At 35.9% G+C, this 15,603-nt stretch overlaps 1 protein-coding gene across 1 annotated transcript; it reads left to right on the top strand.

Moving 5' to 3' along the window:
* Positions 1-2,932: 2,932 nt before the first annotated feature.
* Positions 2,933-13,526, top strand: MASTL (microtubule associated serine/threonine kinase like). Its single transcript, XM_030445590.1, has 11 exons — positions 2,933-3,021; positions 3,643-3,731; positions 5,025-5,131; positions 5,453-5,585; positions 6,147-6,319; positions 7,470-8,708; positions 9,477-9,615; positions 11,001-11,015; positions 12,565-12,678; positions 12,762-12,863; positions 13,255-13,526. The coding sequence occupies exons 1-11, from the start codon at positions 2,951-2,953 to the stop codon at positions 13,410-13,412; spliced, it is 2,340 nt and encodes a 779-aa protein (XP_030301450.1). The 5' UTR covers positions 2,933-2,950; the 3' UTR covers positions 13,413-13,526.
* The last annotated feature ends 2,077 nt before the right edge of the window (positions 13,527-15,603 follow it).

Here is a 15,603-nt window from a genome sequence, read left to right on the forward strand (position 1 = left end):
AGTGAAGGAGGGCGTTCTCACACCTGTTTGGGAATGACAAGCCTGCATCTCAGATGTGTAAAGAGCAAGTTATAAACAGGATTTTTGCCGTGTACGCGTTTTAAAAATAAAGCTGTTGTGGCTTTCTACACAAAGGACTAAAAACTAGGCTCATCAATATCAAAGGCCTTACTGATGGTCTGTGTGACCTTAACTTTGAAATTAAAGGGTAGCCAGCTGCCTAGTATACCAATAAAAGGAAATGTAAGAAGTCATATAATAGTAATAGTGATGGTATTCGTAGAGCTTAATTTCCCGCAATTAGGTGCTACATATAGAGTAGTTCAATTGGGTTATTTTAGTATCTTACACAAGGTTATTGTGACCTAAAAGCTGTGGTGTAAATCCATTATTTCTGTTGCAAAGAGATGTAGGAATTATCCAAGCTACTGTATTAACCCCTGCTCTATATTTTTATTGCTAAGGTCAACAGTTGCACAGAAGCTATTAATTACACTTCCTATGTCTTACTGGTTTTTTTATTCTGTTATTGAGTGATAGTGATAGCTATAGACACAACTTTTTACAGTTGTGTTGCATAGTAAATGTATAAATGAAACTTGCTTTAATATCCCCATATGTGTATGAACCAAAGATGTTGAAAGTGGGCAAACTTCCAACACATAGGTAATGCCTGAATAACTATCAGCTGTGCTATTATACATCTTTTACTGAAGATTAATAATGAGTGGGCATCAGTGTATAGTGGAGTAATTCAGTAGAGGAATCAGAGCTTAGTTGACAGTTAAGCTTGTAATTTTTTTCACTCTGAGTTGTATGCTTTAAAGCTTCTTCTCAAGGAAACAAATACTTGTTGGGTGACTTAATTGTAAATTTTAAATTAAGCAAATGTTGAGTTGCTCTCTCTACGTGAAGAATTTGAGGCTGAAATGACTTCAGTCTTGCTCTTGAGGATACCAAGATGGGATGGTTGGCTGTACTCTAATTTTCAAGCCTCAGGCCATATATCTCTGCCTCTGAAAAGACAGAAAGACTTGGTCAGCCAGGGTATAAGTAGGTATTGAACACTTTTTTCCTGGTTCTAGCAATAAGAAAATTAACTTGAGGAAACTGAAGATACAGTCTAAACACTCATTTTCCAATATGTACAATTGCAATAAATATTGGTAGTGTGGTTTCTATTCAGGACTGAATTATAAGGAGAACAATGGAAAAGGTTCTCTACTAACCTGTGAGTTAAAGTTCTGCCTATATAGGAAGTTACAGCTCTGTTTTATATGCAAATTTATATGCAAATACCTATGAAATAGGTATAAATTAATTTTCTAAAAAACTGCAGCTTGAGCAAAGCAAAGAAAGTTTATCTCCTTGATTTTGTTTTGTTTTTCAGGTGATGAAAAAAGCAGACATGATCAACAAAAATATGGTTCATCAGGTCCAGGCAGAGAGGGATGCACTGGCTCTCAGCAAAAGTCCTTTCATTGTGCACTTGTACTACTCACTTCAATCAGCTAATAACATCTATTTAGTGAGTAAATAACTGGCTTTGCTGTTTTATGGAAGTGTTGAAAGCATAGTGCAGAACTGTATGTCTGAAAACATTTTTGTGGTAGTGAGTGGGTATTCCTTGGTAATTTTTTTCTGAATATGTGAAATATTTCTTTTCCCCTGGTATGTCTGAGATCTTTCCACCTGTGTTCTTTTTTTACAGAGGAGACTTATCTAATAGCTATTCTATTTTAGGAATATATAGAAATCCTAGGGAAAACAACAAGAAACTGTTCTGTTCAAGCAGAATCCAAGATGCCCTCTGGCTTACTTAAAGGAATTTTGTTTTGCTTGTTGCCTGTGCTCCAAATTAGTTATGATAGTTGGCCTAGATGACAAGAGGGTCACTGAGTGGGGAAACCAATTGCTAGTCCATATCAAGGACTGTGGAGTGTAGTATGACTTGAATATGTTATTGTATACTGCCTGCACATAAAGGTAGTGTGGCTTTTATAGAGGGTCTAGAATAATATGTCTGCTTTGCTGTAAGCACACACAGAGAACATCTGGATTAAATTCTGAGGCAAGGCTGCTATGGATTCCCACATTTAAGTATAAATGAAGGTCTCTTTTCCTGGGATATATGTTAACTGCTGTGTGGAGTAGAGGAGCTCAGGATGAAGTATTTGTAAAGCAGATGCTAGTGTCACGTGTGGATTCTAAGTACTAATGAGATTTCTTGACCAAAACACTGTAAATTTATTCTTGTAATCGAAGAGAGTTTCTGAAACCCTGCTGACTTTCCTATTTTTCTTGAATGTGACATGGACCATAAGAATACCTGAGTCAGTGTTTTTGTTATATGTATATTTTTTTAAACACTTTCTTTTTTCTTAAATGCACAGTCTCTCCCACTGTATATGTTTCTGGAAATCTGTACTTCAGAGCTCAGTTCTGAATTTAATATTGTGTATGAGCACTTGTAAAATAAAATTGGAGAGATACATGTTCTATATGAATCAGAATATCAGTGGTCTTTTGCTTCAGGCCTTGAGTTTCAAAGAAATGTTTTGCAATCTATTTTCTATAGTATAGAAATCTTTCATAAGTTAATTAGAAAGCTTATGTCAGACAGTAGGCCAGGCAAATAAGGCAAAATAAGTAAACAACCTATTAGAAGAAAATTTTTTGTCCTTTGTCATCTTTAGATTTAATTATTTTATGCAATAGAAAAGTACTATGTGGGAAATGAAGGTTGAACAGGGAAGCTTCTATCAGCTTCTGCTCTTTGAAATGATATTTTCCTAGGAGTGAAAGCTATTTTATAATTTACTTATGAATTTGAAATGTTTTAAAATGCTAAATTTAAAGCTTTTTATTACTTGAATGGCAGGTAATGGAGTACCTTATCGGTGGAGATGTTAAATCTCTTCTCCATATTTATGGATATTTTGATGAAGAAATGGCTGTTAAGTACATCTCTGAAGCAGCATTGGCTCTCGATTATCTTCACAGGCATGGGATAATTCACAGGTAAAACCTACCTTTTTTTTTTTCTTTTGCTTGTTTCAGAAATAACTATTTGTTAGTCTGGCTTTTTAATATTTTATTCAACACATAACCAGTCACAATTTTATAGTAACAGCTACCTTGTTTGCTAGAACTTGTGAAAGCTCCTTGTACATGTGTACACTGCAAGAGCACCATGAAACAACACCTAAAATAAAATCTGCCCATATGTGTTAAGCAGATAAACATACACTGCTTTCCCCTGCCTACATGCTCCCCCTGGGCACAGTGGTGTTTGGTGTATTAATAATGCACATTCTGTAGCCTGAGTTCTTTGAGTTCAGTAGAGCTACAGAGAAGAAACGTGTAGTAGGGGCTTGCTTGTCATGTGTGCTGGCTGTATTTATGAAGAACACATATTAAACATGCTGAAACACAAAATATGCAACTCCTGTGACAATATTTAGTGTTAGATATATTTAATTATTTTGGTGTGTTCCTCTAGTTGGAATCTCCTGCTGGCTTAGAGATGTTACTGAGGAACAGCTATAATCAATGTTTTGTATTGAGGGTCTCTGGTCAGTTAACTTCCTTAATATTACTTGGTTGTCTTTTTGCTGACTTCAACTATATTCATGTCTTCAGGGATCTGAAGCCAGACAATATGCTCATTTCTAATCAGGGCCATATAAAGTTGACAGACTTTGGACTTTCAAGAGTTACGCTGAACAGAGGTAAGAGTTGTCTGTATCCTTTTTGGTCCCCTGAAATGTATTTTTGTGTCATGTTCTCATTCTTGAATGCTTTACATTCCTGTAGAAGGCAGCTTTCACTTAAATAAGCCAAAATATTACACTAATACCTGATTTGTAGTTAGCAAGTACTGGTAAAGTGCATGCTAGTCAAGGTGTTAAGGTTCAGCATTGCACTTCAGAAGCCAAAATAGTTATTCTGTGGGACAAGGGTGTATGAAATACAATATAGAGTAATTTCTCTTGAGGGGTAAAGAATTCATAGTTTTCTGTGAAGTCCCTGAAGAGAATTCAAAGGGTGAATGGGCAATTTTGGCTTTTTCTTGGTATTTCTCTGGCTACTTTTGTCCTTCAGTTCATGTTTTTCTCTCCTTGTATATCCTGACTTCCAACCTGAGCTGTGACCTTTGAGACATTAATTTGAGGGACTGGGGGAGGTGGTGAGTCCCTAAAAGAATATTACAAATCAGTGCTTTTGCAGAGGAGTATACTTTTTTCAACTAGCAGAAAATACAGCTGAATAGTCAGATGATTTTAACATGGGCAATAGGCTACTTGTCTAAAAGTAAATAGTCAGTTCCTGAAGTAGTTTGCACCTGTGACCCCTTGGCAATATCAGCCAAACTAATGCTGAACTGGGCCGCTGTAGTTTTTTGACACAGCTGCTGGCAGGCACTGTAGAAATTCAGAGTTGTTTTGAGTCTGATTCATAGTTTTAGGAGTATATAGAGGATAATACTAAGTATACTATATTTTCTATAAAATACTGCATCAATTGATATCTTCTAATGGGACAGATTGTGTCAAGTTTAACATAATAATGTAAGCTATAAGCCTTACTTACCTCTTGTAAGCAAAAAAAAATTGCATCTAAGGTTTTCACCTGTGAAAAGCTCAGCTGTAGCTTTTTTTTTGAGATGTCTTGGAGAAGGCAGGATCTAAATCGTAGCCTACAAGGCATAGGCTGGAATTACTACCTAAAAACCAAATCTGGTATCTAATTAGAAAACCTAATGCTCCCAACACAGTATGTTGGAAAAGAAATTGGAGTTTTACAGTGTCTTGGTTTATAAGTTTTGATTTTATGGTGGATGTACAGGAAAAACCAGCTTGTGTTGAATAAGAATGTATGGATATGTCTTCACTCGGTTTATAGCTTCTTTTTGTATTTATTTAGCATGTGACTAAATTTTTGTCCCTCTTAATGCCTGTAATTTTGCTTATTTATGACCAAAAGAAACACCTGACCTGCTTGATATTTTTGTCTGCATGTAGAAATAAATATGATAGATATTCTTACTACGCCATCAATGGCAAAACCAAAACAAGACTATTCACGTACTCCAGGACAATTATTGTCTCTCATCAGTTCTCTGGGTTTTGTAAGTAATTTTCACTGTCTTTATTTAATTCTGTTAATTTACTAAGTATCTTAAATGTAATAATAGGGGTGATAAGTTTATTCTTGCAAATCTTCTTCCAAGTGATAGTATGACTTACTATGTTTCCAGTACCTTGAAGTTCTAAAATTATTACCTTGTCCTATATTTCAAACTGCTGACTAAAAGTTATTCTTTAAAAACTTTGGTAAATGGGCACGGCTAAGCTCCAAGGCAAACATATGAATGTGTTAAGTTATACTCTCCATCCTGAAAGTTTTGTTCAGGCTCCATTAACTTTTATCTATCCCTCCTGCTTGATAGTATACTCCTGTGGGCATGAAAATGTCAGGGCACAATTCAAGTCAATCATCTGACAGTCAGCATGGAGTGGTTTCTCCCTTATCCTTGGTCCAAAAGGAAAATACTTCTCTTTCAACTAAATTATTTAGACCACGTGAGTATACCAAGCCTTGTGCTAATACTTGGGCTGTAAGGTTGTGGTCTTTTAATTTTATGTTAGTAGCTTGGACCCACTTGATAAAAGGTGTGGTTCTATTGGTGTCTTGCTGTCTTACCATTCCTCCAGTGTTTAAGATCTGATGTTTACCTACACTACTGATGTTATCTTTTATTTTTTTCAAATGCACAACCACTGAATTTAAAAAATGACCCTTTAAGATTTTGCTAAGAATGTGTTAGTTTCATTCTGAATTATTTAATATAGCTATGTGTGCTTTCACTTAAATGGTCTTAGCTTGCTGCTTTCTAATTTGTAACCTGAAATGATAAAGAAGGCTATTACGGTGTTAATGTTCATGTTCTAAATTCTTGGCAAGTCCCTACTCCAAAAAATGAGGTAACTGACTACCCAGGAAAGATGACAAGAGAAATTATGATGTCACACATAGCTTTCCTTAGATTCCATAATGTATGTGAAAGCTTGACAGTGTGAAGCTGGTGAATATATGCTGCCTAATTGTATCAATATTTGAATTACTGTTTTTTTCCTCTTAAGATCTTGAGTCTTCTGAATTAACTCCTGTGATGCCAGTGAGAAGTTTAACCCCTACTATACTTCAATCAAGAAAAAGGTTTGATACCCTAAATGCCAGTAGTCAGTCACACACATACCTGTCCAGTACGGAATCAGAATGCTGCAGCAGCCCCAGGTGGGAGAAAGATGTAGAGGTCAGGACTGTTTCATCTTCCCACTATAAATTAAAATAGGCTTGTACTTGTCTATGCACTTCTGCAGATGTCCTCTACTTACTTGCCCCTATTATTTCAAGTGTAGAGCAGCCTTCCTAGAGGAATGAAAGCAGAGGTTGTAATACTACTGTAATCCTAGCTAAGTAGGTGTTTTGGACCAAGCTAGTATATATTAAAGCAAATAGCAGTCCTATGCAATGTAATAAGAAAAGCAAATGCTATTTAGCCTGCAGCAAGGGAATGAAAGTGAAGGCTTCTACTGGATGGCACTAATGTAGTCCTGTTCTTCACAAAGTGGGCAATGCTGGGAGCACTGGTTCTTTGGAAGCTGGCCTTGTCCCTACAGATTCATTAGCTCAGTATGCAGACAGCAGAATTTATTTAAAAGATGGGACTTGGGAAAAATAGTAAACAAAATACACCTAAAACTTTTACTAGCTATTAAAAACTGAAGAAGTTTAAGGTTTGTTACTAAAAGGTTTCGTATCAGCTAACATAACACCAGTAATTATAGCTGATACAAAATACTTTCTCCTCTAAATGTTAATGAAATTCTGTATAAATACAGACATAAAACAAAACAGTGCTGTGCTTAGTCCCTTGCCACAATTACTAATTGCATTGCACACAAAAATTGTTTAAAATAATTTTAATTCTTGGGTTTATCTGTCCATTTCCCAAGACCTTGTTTTTAGTGTTCTGTTACCAAATGGTAGTAATAGCAGATTTTCCTTTAGCATATAATACTTCAGAGATGACAAAAGGGTAGTATGATGGGGTTCTTTGGTTTGGAGTTTCTTGAAAACTGAGAACTTCTCTAACTTTTTAACATGGAATTGCAAAGACTATTTTAACTGTTATATTTCTTCATCCTTTGGCATTTTCTGTTGTATTCCAGCAAGCTTATTTTACGTTCTTAAAACATCAAATTACTCCTAATTTAGTTTGGGTTTTTTTTTTAATGTATTAGCTCTTTTTTTCTCATTGCTAGTAGTTATAAAGAATAAGTAATGCTTGCTGATTTGCAGTTCTTAATCAACGTAGAAATGAGGTATTTTAAGAGAAGTGTTTCTGTAATGCTGTAATCCTGTTTTACTTGATACTCAAAACTTAATGTGCTTATTTGCAGCAAAGTGAAGACAAACTATGTTCTGTAACCAGCAAAACAGCTAACAGTGGGTCAGCTGTCCTTTCAAATGTAGAATTACTGAGTAGCAAAGGTGTTAAAATTTCGAAGAAGAAAGAACTGGAGTGTGCCATTTCTCCCATCAGCAGCAATGATTCTGGCAGTAGGCAGAAGATGGGAAATGAACATTGGGATATAACAGATACTCCTGTGACCACACTGGATGTGAAAAGCATAGTCAGAAAATGTCTCTGTGAAAATAATTTTAGGGAAGAAAACCTCCTAGTAAATAAAAGAGAGATGACTGATGAAACAGCAGAAACTTCCAGTCAACGCCAGTCACGTTCAAGGCAGAATGAGCCTGTCAAGTGTATTAAAGAGGAAGAAACTTTTCAAAAGCCAGGTGTAAAAAGAATCTTTGAATTAGTAGACACTAGTCCTTGTCAGGAACTCAAGCATGTTAAAAAAAGCAATGCAGAATATAAGCGTGGCTGTCAGATTGTGGAATTTCCAGTAAACAGAAGGACAGGTTTGACAACAGAAATTCAGTCCTTAATGCTTTGTGATGATGGATGCTTACGTGACACCTGCAAAAGCACAGAAAAGAGTTTTATTGGTAACCAGCAAACAGGAAAATCACTTACTCCAGGTATAGTAAAAAATCTGATGTGTGATCTGGATGCAGACTTTGAGAAGGATTACAAAAAGGAGTATGTGAACTCCAGTTTTTTAGGAACTGAAGATGAAAAACCTTTAGGAATCCTCAGTGCAGATTCTGACTTATCACTTCCTGAAATGTCTGTTACAGAAAGCCATTTAGAAAAGCAGCTTTTAGACTTGGACAAAAGTGTTAAAGACCTCTCCTTTGAGGAACCTAAAACAGAAGGCATGCCAGTGGCATCACCAGAGTCACAAGATGCTGCACAAAATGGAGATGAAGAGCATACTGGTCAGGACTGCAAGGTGTTACATCACAAAAAGGATGATGTCCAAAAACACATGAAAGAAACTTGCCTTGATGCAGTACCTTCCCCTTCAGAAAAGATGATGGAAGCACTGACTCTCTTAAAAAAAAATGCTGTTGTTTTTCGAAGTTACAATAGTCCAATTAATGTATCCAATATATCTGAGCCATGTAGCATGGCTTCCTTAGATATAATGGATCTTTCACCTGCTTGTAGTGGTTCCTACCCAACAGCTATTACCCCGTTACAGAAAGGAAGACCCTATAGGGTATATCAGGTATGTTAGGAGACCTGCAGAAACTTTGTGTGCCTTGGACATGAGTGATCTAAAATTATTTTGGTTGTTAATTTTGGGGAAATTGAAGTGGTTTGAGATAGTCTGTTGAAGTGGTATGTGCTGGCAGACTTTTACCTGGCACCTATGTGGCCAAAATTATAATTTATGTAAGAGCTTGGCAATAACTGTGTGTCCACTAGTTTGCTTCTGGCTCAACATGCATTGTCTGTCCACCTCTCCAAGAAATCCTTCACTCTTACAGTGACCTGATAAAGCCTGTGCCATTTTGTCTTATCCTACTTCCAGTGCAGTGTGGTTCTTCCTTTGAGTAATTATGTCTTTCCTGATGTAAGGGGAAGTCTTTGATTATATGCATATATGATTGCTTTTCATTGGCTAGTATTAAGAATGCAGTGCTGAAATAGAAGGCTATTTTGACATTCTGTTTAGTAAGTTATCTTCAGATTTGAATTTGAGAGAATTAAGGTTGCTTGTGGTGGGTTTTTTTGGAGACATTACTTGTGGATTTGACACTGGAGAAAGAATTTCAGGAAAATTTTCTTGAAGAATAGGCTTTTTTTTTTTTCTCCAATATGGTTGAGATAAAGAAATGGAAGCATGTTTCACCCATGCTTTTACAGGGAACATGCAGTTTATGACATGTTCTTGAACTTAAGTATCAATTGTTATATCCATTGCTAAACCTTGAGATAGGAGTTTCTCAGCTGGTTGTGTTTGACATCTGAAATCTTGATTGCATCTTTTAAGACTCCTCATCAGGGAGATGCTGGCACTCCATACAGGACTCCAAAGAGTGTGAGAAGAGGAGCTGCCCCAGTGGAAGGTGAACGCATCCTAGGGACCCCGGACTACCTGGCACCTGAGCTGCTTTTGACAAAGCCTCATGGTAAGACAAACCATGAAGTTTGTAAATACTTGGTAACATGTTTACATTTTTAAATGCCTTTAGAGCTTTAAATCCTTCAAGTAACATGACAGTGAATTATTTAAAAGTAACTAGTGCTTAGCATTTTCCAGTGTGTGCTTCAGGTCACTTTTTTCACATGATCAAAAGTTCTGACTGTCAAGCATATTCTTGTCTGCTGCTCATCTAGTGCACTGGAAGCTCTGTGTAGTCATTCTGTGGCTTGGATGTGACTTAGGAATCACAGCTTGATCATCCTGAGTGTACTTGAAGATTCTTTGGGATGGGGCAGGGGAAACTTAATGAAATTTAGAATGAAAGTGTTAAGCCTCAAATTGTTCTTAGAATGCATTAGATTTTTATGGATATTACAGTATTATGTGTTAAGTTGATAAAGCTGCATTAAAATCAGTTACTGATTTGAGTGACCTCATGAAAAACAGAAGATTTCTGGCAGACTCTTCTGTGTAGCCAGTAGTACAGTGTAGGACAGTAGTAGCCATCAGGTTTTTTGGGTTTGTTTGGGTTTTTTTTCCAAATATTGTAACAAGATAGCACAACATAAATACCTTTGGCCAAATGCTGAGCTCCACTGAAATCAATCAACACTGAAATCAAAAATAATTTCCTGATAACTTACAAGAACCATTAGCAAAAAATAAATGCAGTGTATTCCTGATGTATTTGTTGTGGTTTTAACTGCATTATCTTTTCATCTCAAAAGTGTAATGGCTTTTATTTTGAAGAGCTCATAGTCCTTGGAGAATTATATGAAATATTACGTTAGAAATCACTATTTCTTAAGCATGGAAAAATAAATTTCTGCTCTTTGAAGCCAATATAGATTGGCTAAAACTACATGAAGAGGTTTAACAGTGGCAATTAAAATTACTAGACATATGTAGTTGCTGTTTTGCACTTCCATTAGGAATCCTGGTAATGGAGATGTAATCTATGCTACTTAGATGATGTGAAAATTGATTTCAAGTTGAATTCTGTGCAACTTCAGTGTTAACTTGCTAAGAGTGGGTTTTGTACTGGGAAACAACAAATCTCTCATTACCTTCAGTGAGGCCAGGGTTTTCTGAGTTTACTCAGAACTTTCCCTTGCTAAATATTTCTGGTGTTCTGAGTTTCTTGTAAACGTATTTTTAATGCTAAACTATAATCATGTTACAAAAGTATTGTATTTGTTGTTATTTTAACATTACTCTCTATCTTTATTGTAGAGATACTGCCCTAAGATTAAGAAAAAATCTGCATTCCTTTCCATTCAGAGAATCATACTTGAGATCTGAGATTACTGTTTTGTTAGGGTTTTTTGCAATAATTGTAATATTCTTGCTTCATTGTCTTTTCAAATGCAGGGACTCTGATCTCTGGTGAGTTTGCTACATGCTGTGCAGAAATGGAGCATTCAGTATAACTGAACAGTCAAAGTATAACTAGATCACAATTTCTAAGAAAATTGTTTGGGTGAACAAGTTTCTCTAAATTAAGATTCTTATGTGGGCTGCAGATGGGATGTTGGTGGTGCTTCCACAAAAGATTCAGGAAATATCAGGATCACTGTGACTAGGCTGTCAGAAATCACACACTTCAGCCTGTACTTCAGAAGTAAAGTCATCATTCTTAAAGACATTGTGTAACAGGAAATAAACCAGGGATGCTTTTTCTCATTGCTCCTTTTCACCTCATGCAGTCAGCTTGATTTACATTCTGTATGGGTACAGAAGACTCAGATGCTCAAGGTGTGGTGTTTGTTTCTTGCCTCAGGTATCAATAGAAATGATTTAGCAGGGATATGGTAGGAGTTATTTTAATATTCAGTTTAACTTTGGATGGGGGAAAATTGCTGCTGAATCTTTACTATATTGTTCAAAGCTGTGATCTTATTAGACTTTGACTGAAGCCAAGAATATTTTACCAGAACATCCAAGTACCTCTAATAACAATGGATGCAATCTCACTGCTTTGATATGCTTAGCTTGGTGGGTCACTTAGTTGTTAGAAGTTGCTAAAAGTACATTAGATTACTAATTATGTTTGTTTTCAGCATTTCTAAACTTAGTCAGTAGTCCTTCAGAATGGCTCAAAGCACTTCTTTTCTCAACTTGAAGGTATCTTTGATATGGGGGAAAAAAACAACCAACCAAAAACCCCAGGAAGACTTTTACTCTTGATTTACACTTACTTTTTGCTTTTTGCAGAAAGGGTGGCATCAATTCCTTACACAGTGGAGTGAGCATGGCTTAAAAACAAAAAGCTTAGAATGCATGGAGTGGTGTCAGGGATTGCTTTGTCTGCTTGTTTTTAAGTAGGTTAATAAGATGGGTTTGGCAAAAAAGCACCTTGGAATGTGGAAAAAAAATTAACAGAGACATAGTAACTGCATAGCTCTAATCAGCTTTAGTTTAGTGGAAAGTGATTCCAGGTTCTTGCATGCTGGCTCATCTCTGCAAGCTGTCTTCAATATTTTGATATAAATTGAGACAAATGAACATTAAGTTCAGCAGTTGGAATTGAGTCTTCTCAAAAAGATACAGGATACAATATGGAGTACTCCTCTAGGCTTTAGAGCAGTTGTTAAAGACAACTGTTTCTTATCACGAAAACATTTCTTGAAGTCAGCTCCTGGATTTTCTGTGATGCAAGTTGATAATTAGATTGCTCTTAAGAGCCCCCTTGCTTTTATCAGTTAACCCTGTATTATCTGTAATGATTTAAGGAGCAGCCTGGCTTTAAAAAGGCCTTTGAGATTTTTTTTTTTAAGTCTTCTGCATAATTATTAAGCACAATTTACTTTGTCTCTTCTTAATTTCCAAGAAATTTTGCAGGATTTAAACACTATTCAATTTCTGCCATGGCTAATCTCTAGATCTTTGCAAATGTCATTTGTGTTAGTGTAGTGACTTGGTTTTCTTTTTTCAGGTTCTGCTGTAGACTGGTGGGCCCTTGGAGTTTGTCTGTTTGAGTTTCTGACTGGAATTCCACCTTTTAATGATGAAACACCAGCACAAGTCTTTCAAAATATTTTGAAAAGAGGTAATATTTCAGTAATTGGGGAAAGTATATATTTCCAACATTTGTTTTTTGGCTTGAGTTACTGACTTACCTTATCTTTGTAGATATTCCATGGCCTGAAGGTGAAGAACAGCTGTCTGATAATGCCCAAAATGCAATAGATATTCTTCTAACAATTGACATTACTAAGAGAGCTGGACTGAAGGGTTAGTAGTAAAATTCTCTTGTGTTCTTTGCAACTAATTAAAATTTTCAAATTATGATTTCCTTCTTCTGAAACTTAAACTAATAAACTTTAATGCCTATTTAAGTTTGTCTGTATATGTATATATATACACACTTGTATAGTGTCAGAATATTTAATAACTTGTGGTATTTACTGCTTCTTGTGGTATTTTGCTTTTTTGAATTAGGAAATTTTGGGGATGTTTTTGTTTTTTTTTATATTGAACTTATATTTTGTTTTAATGCTGTCTTGCAATGAATGTTTATCGTTTAACATCTGACATACCAAAGTTCACTTACTTATGAAAGCAACAAAGTGACTATAGGGCTTGGAGAAAAAAATTATAATAATTTTATGAACTTCTGTTTCAGAACTGAAGCATCACCCCCTCTTTCATGGTGTGGACTGGGATAATTTACAGAATCAAACTATGCCATTCATACCTCAGCCAGATGATGAAACTGATACCTCTTACTTTGAAGCTAGGAATAATGCTCAACACCTGACTGTCTCTGGATTTAGCTTATAGCATCAAGATAAATGAACTTCCTCCATCTTTTTGCACACTTACAACAGTAGTTTGGAGTTTGGTCTTAACTAAATTTCCTCAGTATGTTTTAAGTTATCAGTCTGTTTTTATTATTGTATCTCTAAAGTGCAAGTACTGTATAAGGCTTAGCTGGTATCAAGTGCCTTCATGCTACTTCATATCTCAATTACTGCACATTACTAAGAGGCCAGAGTGTTGTGTTTCTTAGAGCTTGTAACACTTGGCAATGAAGGGTCTTCCTTTCATAGCAATGAGTTAAGTCCTGTTAGGAAGTGTGAAGTTATTTACCTGTTAAACATAATACGGGAAGGACATAAATACCTGCTACATTTATACAATTATAACTTAACAATTGGTGGTAGAGTTTAACAACAGCCTTACTTGGCAGTTGTCCTTTCTGAACAGTTGTACAAAACTGTTTCTATCCAGGGTGGAAAATAGAAAACTTAAGGCACCATTGAAGTGTTTTACTTCTGTTTATCTTATCTGAGGAAGGGTTAAAAGAGACAGCTTTGCTCAAAGGTGACTACATGTCAAGCAGTTCCACTGGTTATCCTTTAGTAGACAAATAGGGTAGGGAAAGGATCCTTGGGGCACGTCTGTTAAACATGCTCTGTTGAAGTAGTTACAATGCAACAATTTAACTTAGGAAGATGAACTGAACAACCTAGCAATTGTTTTGAATAGGAAATGTTAAGATGTGTGTGCCTGCTCACGCATGTCAGATGACAAAAAAAGTCACACCTGAGTGCTGGCTATCAAGCATTATTCATACTGAAGCTGCTATATATTAAGGACTATAATGTACTGCAAATCAGACTGCTGTTCTGTAAACTTACAGCCAGATCTTAGATTTTACTAGATCTTAAGTTCCAAATGAAAATATTATTTATGAGTTATATTTGCATCTATTTTTAAATGCAACACAACTTGCATCTGCTAGATTTTAGAGGTGTATTTGTAGACAATTCTGTTTAAATTATCTTAAATGGGTTTTATTTGCATTGGTATCTTTCTCAGCTGTCTTGCTGCCGATCTTCATAGTTCAGGTTTGTACTTGGTAAGATGAACATCACTTGTGTGAGATGGTGCTGCCAGCCAGTGGCTACATGCCAAGCATTTTATTAGTGATTTTTGTTAAATGGCTTGCGTCTCATAGACTGACACTTCTTGCAGGAGTGAGTTTTACTGCCTCCTGGGAAACAAGATTTATTGCTGGAAATCTGAGAAAACAGTGTTGGAAAATGGAGTTAGTGTTCCTGCTGTGTCCCCTCAGGTAGCTGGGAAAGGAATTAAAATGGTGGGGAAAGTGCAAATTTCCTAAAAAGGACAGCTCAGAATAATTAATCCCAGCTCTAGGCATGGTACCTCATACAGTGAAATAGAATCTTGGAAAGTTGGAAAACATAGCTAAGGGAGTGAGAGTCACTAAGGACTTCAGTTTCAGAAAACTTACAAATTGTTGAATCTTACTGAAATTAATGTTGCATGAAACAGGTGCAATCAAATGTGATACATGACTGAAGGGCTATCTATAGACAACACTGAATGTGGTAGGTTCTTAGCATTATTCCTCAAAGCAGGGTAGGAGAAGTACCTTAATTTAAGTGATCACTGGTATTTTATGCAATTATTTTCTTCTATTTCTAGTAATCTGGTTTAAGAAAAATAGCTGTATGTGAATGAATCTGTTTCACGTCCCAAGAAAAAACTTAGAAATGTGTTAAGAAAATAATGTAAACTGAACATGACAACAGCTCTGTCTTCAGTACTTTACAAATGGTTACAACCTGTTCCCATTTTAGAGTAGAATACATTCCCCTCAGTGTAAAAAAAAGTTGTAGTGGCATGACATCTTAAAGATAACCTCCAGCCCCTGAAATAATTCTTAATCATCTGCCAGGGTCAAGCAGGCTTCGATCTGAACTTTTTAACCAATCACAAGGAACTGCTTAGAAGTCTTTCAGGTAATCCTAATGCTTGTATATACAAAACTGAAGATGATAGTACACCAAAGCATTAGGCATTAAAACAAATCTTTAGCTTACTACTTTGTTCTTAAAAAACCCTCAAGCATTCTTATAAAAACCTCATTCCAAAAGAAGATTATGGTTCTCCTACTATATTTTTTAATACAATACAAAACCATTAAGTTCAGTAGAGCAACAAA

This window comes from Calypte anna, chromosome 2, assembly GCF_003957555.1.
Source record: "Calypte anna isolate BGI_N300 chromosome 2, bCalAnn1_v1.p, whole genome shotgun sequence".
Taxonomy (NCBI): domain Eukaryota; kingdom Metazoa; phylum Chordata; class Aves; order Apodiformes; family Trochilidae; genus Calypte; species Calypte anna.

Excerpts from the sequence above, each read along its gene's own strand:
- MASTL (XM_030445590.1), top strand. The coding sequence starts at position 2,951 with ATGGCTGTTAAGTACATCTCTGAAGCAGCATTGGCTCTCGATTATCTT. Across the intron at positions 5,586-6,146 it reads AACTAAATTATTTAGACCAC|ATCTTGAGTCTTCTGAATTA; the intron begins GTGAGTATACCA and ends TTTCCTCTTAAG. Across the intron at positions 6,320-7,469 it reads GGTGGGAGAAAGATGTAGAG|CAAAGTGAAGACAAACTATG; the intron begins GTCAGGACTGTT and ends GCTTATTTGCAG.